The 13322-nt window shown below is 42.1% G+C and overlaps 1 protein-coding gene across 1 annotated transcript in view; it reads right to left on the bottom strand.

The window, feature by feature from the left end:
- ube2kb (ubiquitin-conjugating enzyme E2Kb (UBC1 homolog, yeast)) overlaps nt 1–9242 on the bottom strand; it is a 101136-nt gene extending 91894 nt beyond the window's left edge. Inside the window, exon 1 of the mRNA XM_072567815.1 lies at nt 9068–9242. Coding sequence (XP_072423916.1) covers nt 9068–9130 — 63 coding nt within the window. The 5' untranslated portion in view covers nt 9131–9242. The remainder of the gene's footprint in view (nt 1–9067) is intronic.
- Nucleotides 9243–13322: the final 4080 nt, after the last annotated feature.

Genomic DNA, 13322 nt, shown 5'->3' with positions numbered 1-13322 from the left:
TCCTCTTGGCTAGTTGTATGATTTCTCCTGTCATTCACGACTCACAAATCTTGCCCTTCCTATCCTTTGCTTTCAACCATACATGCCTATCCTGCACTACAATAGATAATAGGTGCAGGAGTAGGCCATTCTGCCCTTCAAGCCTGCACCACCATTCATTATGATCATGGCTGATCATCCTCAATCAGTATCCTGTTCCTGCCTTATCTCCATAACCCTTGATTCCACTATCCTTGAGAGCTCTATCCAACTCTTTCTTAAATGAATCCAGAGACTGGGCCTCCACTGCCTCCTGGGGCAGAGCATTCCACACACCACCACTCTCTGGGTGAAGAAGTTTCTCCTCATCTCTGTCCTAAATGGCCTACCCCTTATTTTTAAGCTGTGTCCTCTGGTTCGAGACTCACCCATCAGCAGAAACATGTTTCCTGCCACCAGAGTGTCCAATCCTTTAATAATCTTATGTCTCAATCAGATCCCCTCTCAGTCTTCTAAACTCAAGGGTATACAAGCCCAGTCGCTCCAATCTTTCAACATAAGATAGTCCCGTCATTCCAGGAATTGACCTCATGAACCTACACTGCCACCCTCAATAGCCAGAATGTCTTTCCTCAAATTTGGAGACCGGAACTGCACACAATATTCCAGGTGCGGTCTCACCAGGGCCCTGTACAGCTGTAGAAGAACCTCTTTGTTTCTATACTCAATCCCTCTTGTTATGAAGGCCAGCATGCTATTAGCTTTCTTCACTACGTGCTGTACCTGCATGCTTGCCTTCATTGACTGATGTACAAGAACACCCAGGTCTCTTTGTACTGCCCCTTTACCTAACTTGATTACATTTAGGTAGTAATCTGCCTTCCTGTTCTTGCAACCAAAGTGGATAACCATACATTTAAGTGGACTTACCTTAAAATAGCTGTGTCCAACCCACATTTTCCAGCTCCTGCCTAATTTTGATATAATTGGCCTTGGGCCAGTTTAATACTCATCCCTTAGGACCACTCATCTTTGTCAATGAGTATTCTAAAACTCTCAGAATCGTAGTCATTGTTCCCAAAGAAATCCCCCACCACAACTTCTACCACATGGCCTGGCTCATTCCCCAACACCAGGTCCAATATGGCGACTTCCCTCAGACTATTGACATACTGCTTCAGAAAACTCTCCTGGATAGTTCTTTCAAATTCTGCCCCATCCAGACCTCTGACACTAAGTATATATCAGTCAATGTTGGCAAAGTTAAAATCTCCCATCATCACCACCCTGTTGCCTCTACATCTTTCCATAATCTGTTTACCTATTTGTTCTTCTACCTCACACTCACTGTTGGGAGGCCTGTAATACAGCCCCAACAATGTAACTGTACCCTTCTTATTTCTCAGCTCCACCCATAACGCCTCACTACTCAAGCCCTCCATAATGTCCTCCTTTAGCACAACAGTGATATCATCCCTGACCAGCAATGAAATCCTCTCCCCACCTACTTCCCTCCCTATCCTGTCTGAAGTGTCTATACCCTGGAACATTTACTTGCCAATCATGCCCTGCCTTCAATCAAATCTCTGATCACAATAACATCATACTCCCAGGCACCAATCTAAGCCCTAAGTTCATTTACCCTCCTCATCTTGTCTAGTGAATAGGTGATTCCAGAGCCACTGCAAAGTGACTGTTAAGTGCCCTCTGAATGGCCTAGTAAGCCATTCAAATATATCAATCGTTCTAAAATCTCAGAGAAAGGAAACTGGATAGACCACCTGGAAGCAACTAGGCACCGGAAAGAACAAGAACAGCCCTGTCAACCCTGCAAAATCCTCCTTTCCAAAATCTGGGGCTACTGTCAAAATTGGGAGAGCAGCCTCACAGACTCGTCAAGCAACAGCCTGACATAGTAATACTTATCAAACTGATAGATAACATCCCAGAAACTATCACCATGCCTGGATATGTCCTGTCCCACTGGCAAGACAGACTTGGCAGAGGTGATAGTGGTACACAAACAGGAGTTATCTCAGAGTCCTCAACACTGACTCTAGATCCCACGAAGTCTCATGGCTTCAAGATAAACATGGGCAAGGAAACCTCCTGATTACTACATACCATCCTTCCTTTGCTGATGAATCAGTATTCCTCCATGTTGAACAATCCTTGGTGGGGGATTTCAATGTCCACCACCAAGAGTGGCTCAACAGCAGCACTGCTGATCAAACTAAAGGGCACAGCTGCTGGACTGGGTCTGTGCAAGGTGGTGAGGGGACCACAAAGGGGAAAAGAAAACCATGCTTGACCGCATACTAACCAATCTGTAGGCTGCATGCATCTGTTCATGACAGTGTGGGAAAGAGTGACCATCGCATGGTAATTGTGGAGACCAAATTCCACCTTCACAATTGAGAATACCATCCATAATATTGTGTGGTACAATCACCATGTTAAATGGGACAAATTTTGGACATATCTAGCAACTAAAAAGTGGGCATCATGAAGAGCTGGGGGTTATCGATAGCAAGTGATTTGTATTCCAGCACAACCTGCCACCTCATAGCCCAGCATATCCGCCACTCAATATAAGGGATCAACCCTGGTTCAATGATGAGTAAAGTAGGGTATAGCAGGAGCAGGACCAGGCATACCTAAAAATGAGACGTCAACCTGAAACAGCTAAACAGGACTACTTGCTTGCTAAATAGCAAGTGATATACAGAATGAAACAATCTCAAATACAACCAATCAGATCTAAGCTCTGCAGTCTTGCCACATTCAAATCATGAATGGTGTTAGACGATTAAACAACTCACTGGAGGAGTTGGTTCCTCAAATTTCTCCATCCTTAATAATGGAAGAGCCCAAAACATTAGTGCAAAAGGTAAGGCTAAAGCATTTTCAGCAATCTTCAGCAAGAAGTGACAAGCAAATGATCCATTGCAGCCTCCTCCAGCAGTCCATAGCATTATAAATACCAATCGTCAGCCAACTCAATTCACTCCACTTGATATCAAGGAAAGGGCTGAAGGCACTGGGTACTGCAAAGGCTATGGGTGCTGACAATATTCTGCAATAGTACTGAAGAATTGTGCTCCGGAATGTTTGGAATGGTGTACAGATCTGCTTTTCCTGCTATAGGAAGGACATTCTTAAATTGGTGAGGGCTCAGAAAATATGTACCAGGATGTTGCCAGGACAGCAGGATTTGAGTTATAGGGAAAGGCTGGATAGGCCAGAATGTTTTTCACTGAAACATTGGAAGTTGAAGGGTGACCTCAGAGATTTTTAAAATCATGAGGAGAATAGATAAGGTGAACAGCAAAGATTTTTTTTCTAGGGTGGAAAAGCTCAAAACTAGGGGGCACATCTTTAAGGTGAGAGGAGATTTAAAAGGGACTTGTGGGGTAAGTTTTTCCACAGAGTGGTTCATATGTGGAATGAACTGCCAGAGGAAGTAGTAGATGCAGGTACAGTTACAACATTTAAAAGACATTTGGTAAGTATATGAATTGGAAAGGTTTAGAGGGATATGGGCCAAACACAGGCAAGTGGGATTGATTTAGTTTTGGAAACTTGGTGGCACTGACAGGTTGGACCAAAGGGCCTGTTTCCATGCTGACAGCTATGACTTACCAGTCGCCTAGCCAATCTGCTCCAGTATAACTACAATACTGGCATCCACTCAATATGGAAAATTGCCCAGGTATGTCTTCTACACACAGTCAGACAAATCCAACCCAGCCAATTACCACCCCATCAGTTTACTCTTGATCATCAGTAAAGTGATGGAAGGTGTCATCAACAGTGCTATCAAGCAGTACCTGCTCAGTGATGCCCAGTTTTGGTTCCGCCAGGCCATTTCACTCCGGACCTCATTTCAGTCTTGGTTCAAACCTTGGCAAAAGAACTGAATTCCAGAGATAAGAGCGACAGCCTTTGACATCAAGACTGCATTTGGCTGAGTGTGGCATCCAACAGCCCTAGCAAAACTGGAGTCAATGAGTATCACTGGCTAGTCAGTCATAGTTAGTACATTAGAAAAAGGTTGTAGTTGTAGGTCAGTCATCTCAGCTCCAGGATATCTCTGGAGTTCCTTAGAGTTGAACTACCTTTCTCTCCTTAATATTCAATCATGTTACAATCACTGAATGCCGCACTAACAACATCCTTAGAGTTACATTAACCAGAAAATCAAATGAACTCACACATAAATATGTTGGCTGCAAGAGCAGGTCAGAGGCTAGGAACGTTGTAGCATATAACTCACCTCCTGACTTCCCAAAGCCTATCCACCAGTTATAAGGCACAAGTCAGCAGTGTAATGGAATACTCCCCCTTACCTGGATGGGCGCAACTCCAACAAGACAAATTTGATTGAGTTTTTTGAAGAAGTGATAAAGACAACTGATGAAGCCAGTGTGGTAGACATTGTCGATATAGGCTTCAGCAAGGCATTTGACAAGGTTACGCATGATAGACTGGTTAGCAAGGTCAGATCACATGGAATCCAGAGGATGCTCGCCAACTGGATACAAAATTGGCTTGAAGGTAAGAGACTGAGGGTGGTGGTGAAGGGCTGTTTTCAGACTGGAGGCCTGTGCCCAGTAATGTTTCATAAGGATCAATGCTGGGTCCACTGCTTGTCATTAGTATAAATGATTTGTATGTGAATGTAGGGAAGTAAGGTTGCAAGTGACACCAAAATAGATGGTGTAGTGGACAGCTGAGGTTATCTCAGTGTACAACGGGATCTTGATCAGATGGGATAAAGGGTTGGGGAGCGGAGGATGAAGTTTAATTTAGATAAATGTGAGGTGCTGCATTTTGAAAAGGCAAATCAGGGCAGGACTTATACAATTGATGCCAGGATCCTGGGAAGTGTTGTCAAACCAAGAGACCTTGGAGTTCAGGTATGTAGTTCCTTGAAAGTCTCTGAGGTAGATAGGTTGGTGAAGAAGGCATTTGGTACATTTTCTTTTATTGGTCAATGCATTGCGTTTTGGAGTTGGGGGGTCATGTTTCAGCTGTGCAGGACATTGGTTTGCCCAATTCTGGAATTCAATCTAGTCTCCGAACTGTAGAAAAGATGTTGTGAAACTTGAAAAGGTTCAAAAAAGATTTAAAAGAATGTTGCCAGGGTTGGAGGGTTTGAGCTACAGGAAGAGACTGAATAGGCTGCTATTTTCCTTGTAGCGTCAGGGGCTGAGGGGTGACCTTCTAGAGGTTTATAATGTTATGAGGGGCACAAATATGTTAAATAGCCAAGGAATTTTCTCCAGGCGAGTCCAAAACCAGAGGGCATAGTTTTAAACTGAGATGGGAAAGATATAAAAACAGGGTCCTGAAGGTCAACGTTTTCCATGCAAAAGGTGGTACATGTATGGAATGAGCTGCCAGAGGGGGTGGATGTTGGTACAACAACATTTGAAAGGCATCTGGATGGGTACTCACATAGGAAGGTTTGAGGGAGTTTCAGGCCAAATGCTGGCAAATGGGATTAGATGAGTTTAGGATATCTGGTCGACATGGACAAGTTGGAGTGAAGTTTGGTTCTGTGCTATACATCTATATGATTGTACGAGATGGGCCAATTGACCAAAGAGTGGTAGATATGAATTTAATTTAGAAAATGTGAGGTGTTGCACTTTGGTCAGGCAAATCAGGATAGGACTTATACAGTTAATAGTAGGTCTCTGGGGAATGTTATTAAACAGAGACCTAGGTGTGCAGGTGCATAAATGCTGACAAGTGGGTCAAAATCAATTTGTATGGAATCAATTCAATGGAACACCATCGAAAGCAAAACAACCCTCTTGCTTAGCACCACATCCACAAATATTTACTCCCTCCATCCATAGAGTAGAAGCTGTGTACTCTCTAGAAGATGCACTGCAGAAATTCACCTAACTCCTCAGCACAACCCACAACCACTATTTCTTAGAAGGACAAAGGCAACAAATCTATTGGAACACCATCACCTCCAATTCTTACATTCCTGTAATGATCAAAAAACAAAATCAAAACTCATCCCAAGTACCATCTGCTCAAATCCAGTCAACACAATTATTTTCCCAAAAGGTTACTCTTAATCATCAGCACCAATGATGGAAAGATATTACTGACATGGTGGAAGATGACTTACTCAGCAATAAGTTGCTCACCAATGTTTAGTTGGGATTCTGCTCCAGACATCATTAGTCTTGGCCAAAACATTTGGAAAAAGAACTGAATTTCAGATGCAAGGCAAATGGTTGTCAAGTACTGCCTTTATCTCCAGGGCAGAGTGTGGCGTGAATGAGGTGTTGCAAAATTGAACTCAATGGCATTCCAGGGAACACACACTCCACATGCTGGAGTCATACCTAGCATACAGAAGATTCTTTTGGGGGGGGGGGGGGGGGGGGCGGCGGCGCTGGGAAGAGAAAAAAAAATCAGTCATCCCTAAATATTTCCTGCAGTTTCATCACCAACATTCCTCAATTAAAACAGCTCAGAAATTGGAAGTATTCTGTTCAGCACCCTTTGCTATTTCTCAGATATGGTCACAGCCATGCCTTCTTAAAGGCAGACCTGGGTAAATTCAGGCATAAATGGAAAATAACACTAATGTCACAAATGCTAGATAATTATGACTTCCAAACAGAATCTAACCATCTCAAGGTTTAATGGCACTGCCATTTCTAAATTCCTACCATCAACATTTTAATGACCAGACATTGATTATGAGAACAGGTCAGAGGCTGGGAATTCTACAAGTATCTCAAATCTTGACAGCCCAAAGCCCTTCCACCAAAAAGGGATTAGTTAAGAGTGTGATAGAAATCTCTCATTTTTCCCAGTCAAGTGCAACTCCAAAACAGTTAAGAAGCTCAACACAATCTAGGACAAAGTACATCCTTTGACCAGCCCTCTAACCAACTTATTAAACATTCACTTTCCCCACCACTGATGCACAGTGACAAAATGTTACAACTAGAATGTGTACGACAACAACTACAAACCCTTCAACTTTCAAACACGAAACCTGTACCACCTGGGAGGATAAATGTAACTGATGCACAGAACACCAACTACAAGTCCCTTCCTGCGCCACACATCATTCTGACACAGAATGGTTACATGTCTATCACCATCAGGTTAAAAATCCTGGAACTGGCTCTGTCATCATCACAGATGAATCTATACCACATGAACTGTAGCAGCTCCAGAGACAGAAGGTGGTGTTAGAAAGCTATTTGTTTTAATAGAAGTCCAGTATGTAGTGGCATAAGTGAGGATTAGCACTGGAAGCTTTATTGTTTTGATATTCAAAAATGCTGCAGATGAGAACACACATGAAAGTTGACAGGGGGTGAGGTGATAAGTTAGTTTACAGATGGCACAAAGATTGTTTAGGTAATTGACTGTGAGGAGGAAGTTGTTAGGTCACAGGATATAAATGGACTGGTCAGATGAGTCGGTCAATGGCAGATGGAACTTAACACTAGTAAACGTAAGGTGATGTACTTTGGAAGAAGAAACAAGACAAGGGGATACCCAATGAATGACAGGATACTGGGAAGCCCAGAACAGGGCACTGAAGGGTGCTTTCCCACAGGGCACTGAAGGTGGCAGGACCAGTTAAGAGGGTAGTTAAGAAGGCATATATGATGCTTGCCTTTATCAGTCATGGCAATGATTATAAGCACAAGGAGATCATGTTGGAGCTGTATAAAAGTTTGGTTAGACCACAACTAGAGCATCATATGCAGTTCAAGTCACTACACAATAGGAAGGATGTGATTACAGTGGAGGGTGCAGAGAAGATTCACTAGGATGTTGCCAAGGCTGAAGTATTTCAGCTATGCTGAAAAGCTGAATAATGTGAAATTGTTTTCTTTAGAACACAAAGTAAGATGGAATCTAATAGTGGTGTATAAGGTTATGAAGAGCATAAACATGGTGACTAAAAGCAGCTATTCACATTAGTTGAAAAGTCAACAAGGGGACATAATTTTAAGGTGAAAGACAAGAGGGAATTTGGGGAAAATAATTTTTATCCAGAGGACTGAGGGGGTCAATAACATATAATATTATTTTACTACTAACGAACTGAGTGCAGCACTAATTTTAATGTAGCAATGCCATACTTGTGTACCTATGTTAAAAAGTACTTGCAAAATCTGTTCACAGTAGGTACGGACTGAGCATCTTTGAATTGCACATAGTTTTCTGAAAGAATTTTACTTTTAGCATTAGTATTCCAAGATGATAAAACAATTGGTCAATGTTTTATGCCTGATGAACAAGTGCAATCTTCAGAAAGATGACCTGCCAGCTGGAGTCTAACCATGTGCAGACAACTAATATTTGACCAACTCAGTGACTAAGGCAATTTAAAATCATAACATTATACATTTTATCAGCCATTTAGCTTAATGTTACCACAGATCCTACATTCCCTTTTCTGTCAAAAACAAAGGTGGATATGATAGAGCAAATGTAAATCTGAAATCAAAAACATGCTAACACAGCAAAATAACCAAATGTCAATTGTGGAAACCAGATATCACCGAACCAAACGATATCATCCGATACCAATACAGTTCTAAACAAAGAAAAGTACAAGAATAAACCTTAGCAATAACATGAAATAAAATTGTACATCTCAATTCCATCCAACATGAACTCAGCCGCACAAAACGTACCCCTGTACATCGATGTGGAGGTAGGTGTCTCGCACGGTGGTGGAAGAATGTTACACGCCTACAAGCCTAGCAACAACCTGAATGCTCAAGGTATCACCCAGACCTCCCAAAATCCGGCATTTGAAGCGCTTCACATCAACCACGCCATTGCCACGACACTGATAAATGGCAGATTCGACATTTATAGCTTTTTTAAAAAAAAAATTACTTGTAGTAAATCCCGCAACCGCTCCCTGGACTTTCCCGAAACCGCCTCTGGCGCCTGTCCATCACCCGGTCCCGTGTCCATCACCATGAAACTCCCCGGACTCTCCTCTCCCGTCGGCGGCCAACCAACCAAGGAGAGAAGGTATAAACAGATTAGGAGAGATAAGGTTGGGAGCGACTCTTACCTCTTCGCTCTTCAAAACCTCCTTAAACTCTCGTTTAATTCGCTGCACTGCGATATTGGCCATTTCGCGACGCGCTGCTCGGCCTCGGCTCAGCCTTCCTTACAACATCAGACTATCAGCACGGCCAAAATGGCGGCGCTTCCGCGCAGGCGCACTCCAACCGCTCTGGCGGGCGAATGGGGTCGGCGAAAAGCGCGAGCGGGTGGTGGTGACGGCGAACGTTGGAACGGTGTGGACCTGCTCGGCTGTAATCTTCATTGAGTACACTGAGGCTGTCAGTACTACTGACCCGTGTACACCTGGACAGGGCCAAACCTTACCCCTCACACGCGTCAAATGACATCCCCTGCAAGTCTACTTGTCATAATGCTCACCCACTTATTTCCCCGACCTGTTGGCGTATTATTGCGGCTCACTGAGGAGGATATGTTAGGTCTCTTGTGAGGGGGCCATATACATTAACTAACGTCCATCTTTGCAAACCCCTCCTCCCCTCCCCATCTGAACTCCCCAGCCTCACTCTTGTCTCAAGGCGTTTGTGAAAAGAAAGTAGTTTGCTCATGACGATTTTCTGCTGGGAAGTAACATCCTTTCATGCCCCATATATTCTGGATTGTAAACTCAGTTTAATTGGTGTAAGAATTCTTCGGGTGTGGATTTTTGCATTTTGAAAAATTAAGAGAAATATATCAACGTTTATATTGACATTGTTCAAAAAGGATTATTTCACCAGAACTGGAAATTGACCAATATCGTAGCAGGGAGGTTTGCTAGTTCTATTAAGGGAGACTATGAACTATTACAGAGGGGGCTAAGTAACGTAAATAGAAATATGTGTGAGGATGGTTATGAATCTGAAACGAGCAAGCTAATTAGAAAAGATAGACAAGAGCAAGCCAAAGAAAGAAGTAGGTCTGAAGTATTAAACTGCATTTATTTCAATACAAGAGGTCTTGCAAGAGCTCAGCATGTTTGGGAACATGGGATCAAGACGTCATAGCTATTAGAGAAAATTGGCTGAGGGATGGACAGGACTGGAGGCTCAATGTACCAGGTTTTAGATGTTATAAGAAGGATAGAATGGGAGGCAAGAGAGGAGGAGGGATGGTGTTTTTGATTAAGGAAAACATTACTGCTGTATCTAGAGAAGATATTTCTGAAAAATCGTCCAATGAAAGTATATGGGTCGAAATTAGAAATAAAAAAAGAATGATCATGGAGAGGGATCTCAGATGTAAGAATAATGAAGTTGTAATAGTAGGGGATTTTAATTTTACAAACGTTGACTGGGACTACCATAGTTTCATTACAATCCCAACAGTGTGGAAGCAGGCTGTTTGGCCTTATCAACTCCACACTGACCTTCTGATGAACATCCCACTCAGACTCCAACCCTGAATTCCCCATGGTAATGGTTTGGGTGGTGAAGAATTTATCAACTGTGTTAAAGAAATTTTTCTTCATAAATATGTAAATGTTCCTACTACAGAAGGACCAAAAATTGACTTCTTGACATTAATGGAGGGCAAATGACTGAGGTGATAGTAAGAGTCATTGGCAGAGAGATGTACAGCATGGAAACAGACCCTTCAGTACACCTCGTCCATGCTGACCAGATAATAGGGGAACACTGTGGGTCTAGTGATCATAATTCTATTAGTTTTAAAATGTTCATGGAAAAGGATAATCCTTCCATAAAATTTAAAGTTTTTCATTGGAGTAAGGCAAATTTTAATGGTATGAGATAAGAACTTTCAAAAGTTGAATGGAGCAGACCGTATATTAAGACAGCAACTAGAGACAGAGTAGGGCTCCTGAAAGAAATTGTCTTTGTGCTGAACCTCAAAAGATGGGAGGGATATTAAATGAGTATGCCATGTCAGTTTTAACTGTGGAGAAAGAAATGGAGGCTAGAGAACCCTGGGAAATAAATATTGACATTTTGAAAACACTTCAAGGAAGTGCTGGAGAGCTTAGAAAATATAAAATTGAATAAATCTCCAGGATCTGATCTAGTGTATCCCAACACATTTTAGGAAGTTAGGAAATTGTAGCGTCCTTTTCAAAAATTCTTATATGAAACTAAGGGTGAGGTCAAGCTTGACTGGAGACTGGCTAATGTTGTGCCCTTCTTTAAAAAGGGTTAAATGCAGAAGCCTAAGAACTATAGACCTGTGAGTCTGATTTCAATGGTGGATGAGTTGGTGAAGGTGATTTTGAAAGATAGGATTTATATGCATTTAGAAAAGCAAGGAATGATAAAGCATAGTCAGCATGGTTTTGTGAAATCATATCTCACAAACTTGAGTGAGATTTTGTGGAAGTAAACAAAAAAATTGATGAGGGCAGAGTGGTAAATGTTTACTTGGACTTTAGTAAAGCTTTTGACAAGGTTTCGCATGGTGGTCTAGTTAGTAAAGTTAGATCAAATGGGATTCAGGATGAGCTTATCAATTGGATATAAAGTTGGCTTAACGGCAGGAAACAAGAGAGTAGTAGTGGAGGGTTGTTTTTCAGACTGGAGGCCTGTTACCAGCAATGTTCCACAGGGATTGGTGCCAGGTCCACTTTTGTTTGTCATTTATAGAAATGACTTGGATGAGAATATAGAAAGCATGCATAGTAGATTTACGGATGACATCAAAATTGTTTTTTAATACTGGGCAGTGACGAAAGTTATCGAAGATTGCAAAGAGATCATGATCGATTGGATCAATGGGCTGAGGAGTGGCAGATGGGGTTTAATTTGGATAAATGTGAGGAATTTTGGTAAAACAAACAAGGGCAGGACTTATACAATTAAAAGTAGTGTCTTGGGTAGTGTTGTAGAAGAGACACAACCAGTGGTTCAGGGATATAATTCTTTGAAGCTTTTTATGTAGGCAGGATAGTTAAGAAGGCATTTAGCACTCTTGCTTTCATTCCTCAGACTTTTGTGAATTGGAGTTGGGAAGTCATGTTGATGTAGTACAGGACGTTGATGAGGACTCTTCTGGAGTATTGTGTTTCTTCCTTGAGCTCTACTGCAGATTGGTCAGCCATACATTTAGTATCTGAACTCTGTTGGTTTTCACTTTGATGTGGGACTTAGCTGACAATACACAGTACACTCCTGTTTGTAACAATAGGAATGTCTGTAGATCAACGTAGGACTATAGAAACATTTTGCAAAGAAAAGGCCATTCAGCCCATCATATCTGCACCCTAGCTGTGTATTTTAATCTCATTTTATAACACATGGTTTGTGTTTTACAAGTTATAGTTCTTCAAGTTTAGATACAGGTTTCTTTTAAAAAAGAAGGCAGCATATGTCAGGCATAGACAGCAGAGATCACGTGAATCCTTAGGAGAGTACAAAGGCAGTAGGAGTATACTTAAGAGGGAAATTCAGGAGGGCAAAAACAGGACATGAGATAACTTGGGCAAATAGGGTTAAGGAGAACCCAAAGGGATTTTATAAATATGTTAAGGACAAATGGGTAATTAGGGAGAGAATGGAACCCCTCAAGGATCAGCAAGGCAGCCTTTTTGTGGAACCGCAGGAGATGGGGGAGATACTAAACCAGTACTTTGCATCAATAGAGAAGGACATGGAAGATACAGAATGTTGGGAAAAGATGGTGACATCTTGAAAAATATCCATATAACAATGGAGGAAATGCTGCATGTCTTGAAATGCATAAGAGTGGATAAATCCCGAGGATCAGATGAGGTGTACCCTAAAACACTGTGAGAAGCTAGGGAAGTGATTGCTGGGTTCCTTATTGAGATATTTGTATCATCAATAGTTACAGGTGAGGTGCTGGAAGACTGGAGGTTGGCTAACATTGTGCCACTATTTAAGAAAGGTGGTAAGGAAAATCCAGGGAACTGAAAGACTGGTGAGCCTGATGTCAGTGGTGGGCACGTTGTTGGAGGAAATCCTGACGGACAGGACTTACATGTATTTGGTTAGGCAAGGACTGATTAGGGATAGTCAACATGGCCTTGTGCGTGGGAAATCACCTCTCACTAACTTGATTGAGTTTTTTGAAGAAGCAATGAGGAGGATTGATGAGGGCAGAGCGGTGGGCGTGATCTAGATGGACTTCAGTAAGGCATTCGGCAAAGTTCCTTGTGGTAGATGATTAGCAAGCTTAAATAACATGGAATACAGGGAGAAGTAGCCATTTGGATACAGAACTGGCTCAAAGATAGAAGACAGAGAGTGGTGGTGGAGGGTTGCTTTTCAGACTGGAGCCCTGTGACCAATGGT

The sequence above is a fragment of the Chiloscyllium punctatum genome, chromosome 1 (assembly GCF_047496795.1).
Source record: "Chiloscyllium punctatum isolate Juve2018m chromosome 1, sChiPun1.3, whole genome shotgun sequence".
Taxonomy (NCBI): Eukaryota; Metazoa; Chordata; class Chondrichthyes; order Orectolobiformes; family Hemiscylliidae; genus Chiloscyllium; species Chiloscyllium punctatum.
This window is presented reverse-complemented; position numbering and strand designations above follow the sequence as displayed.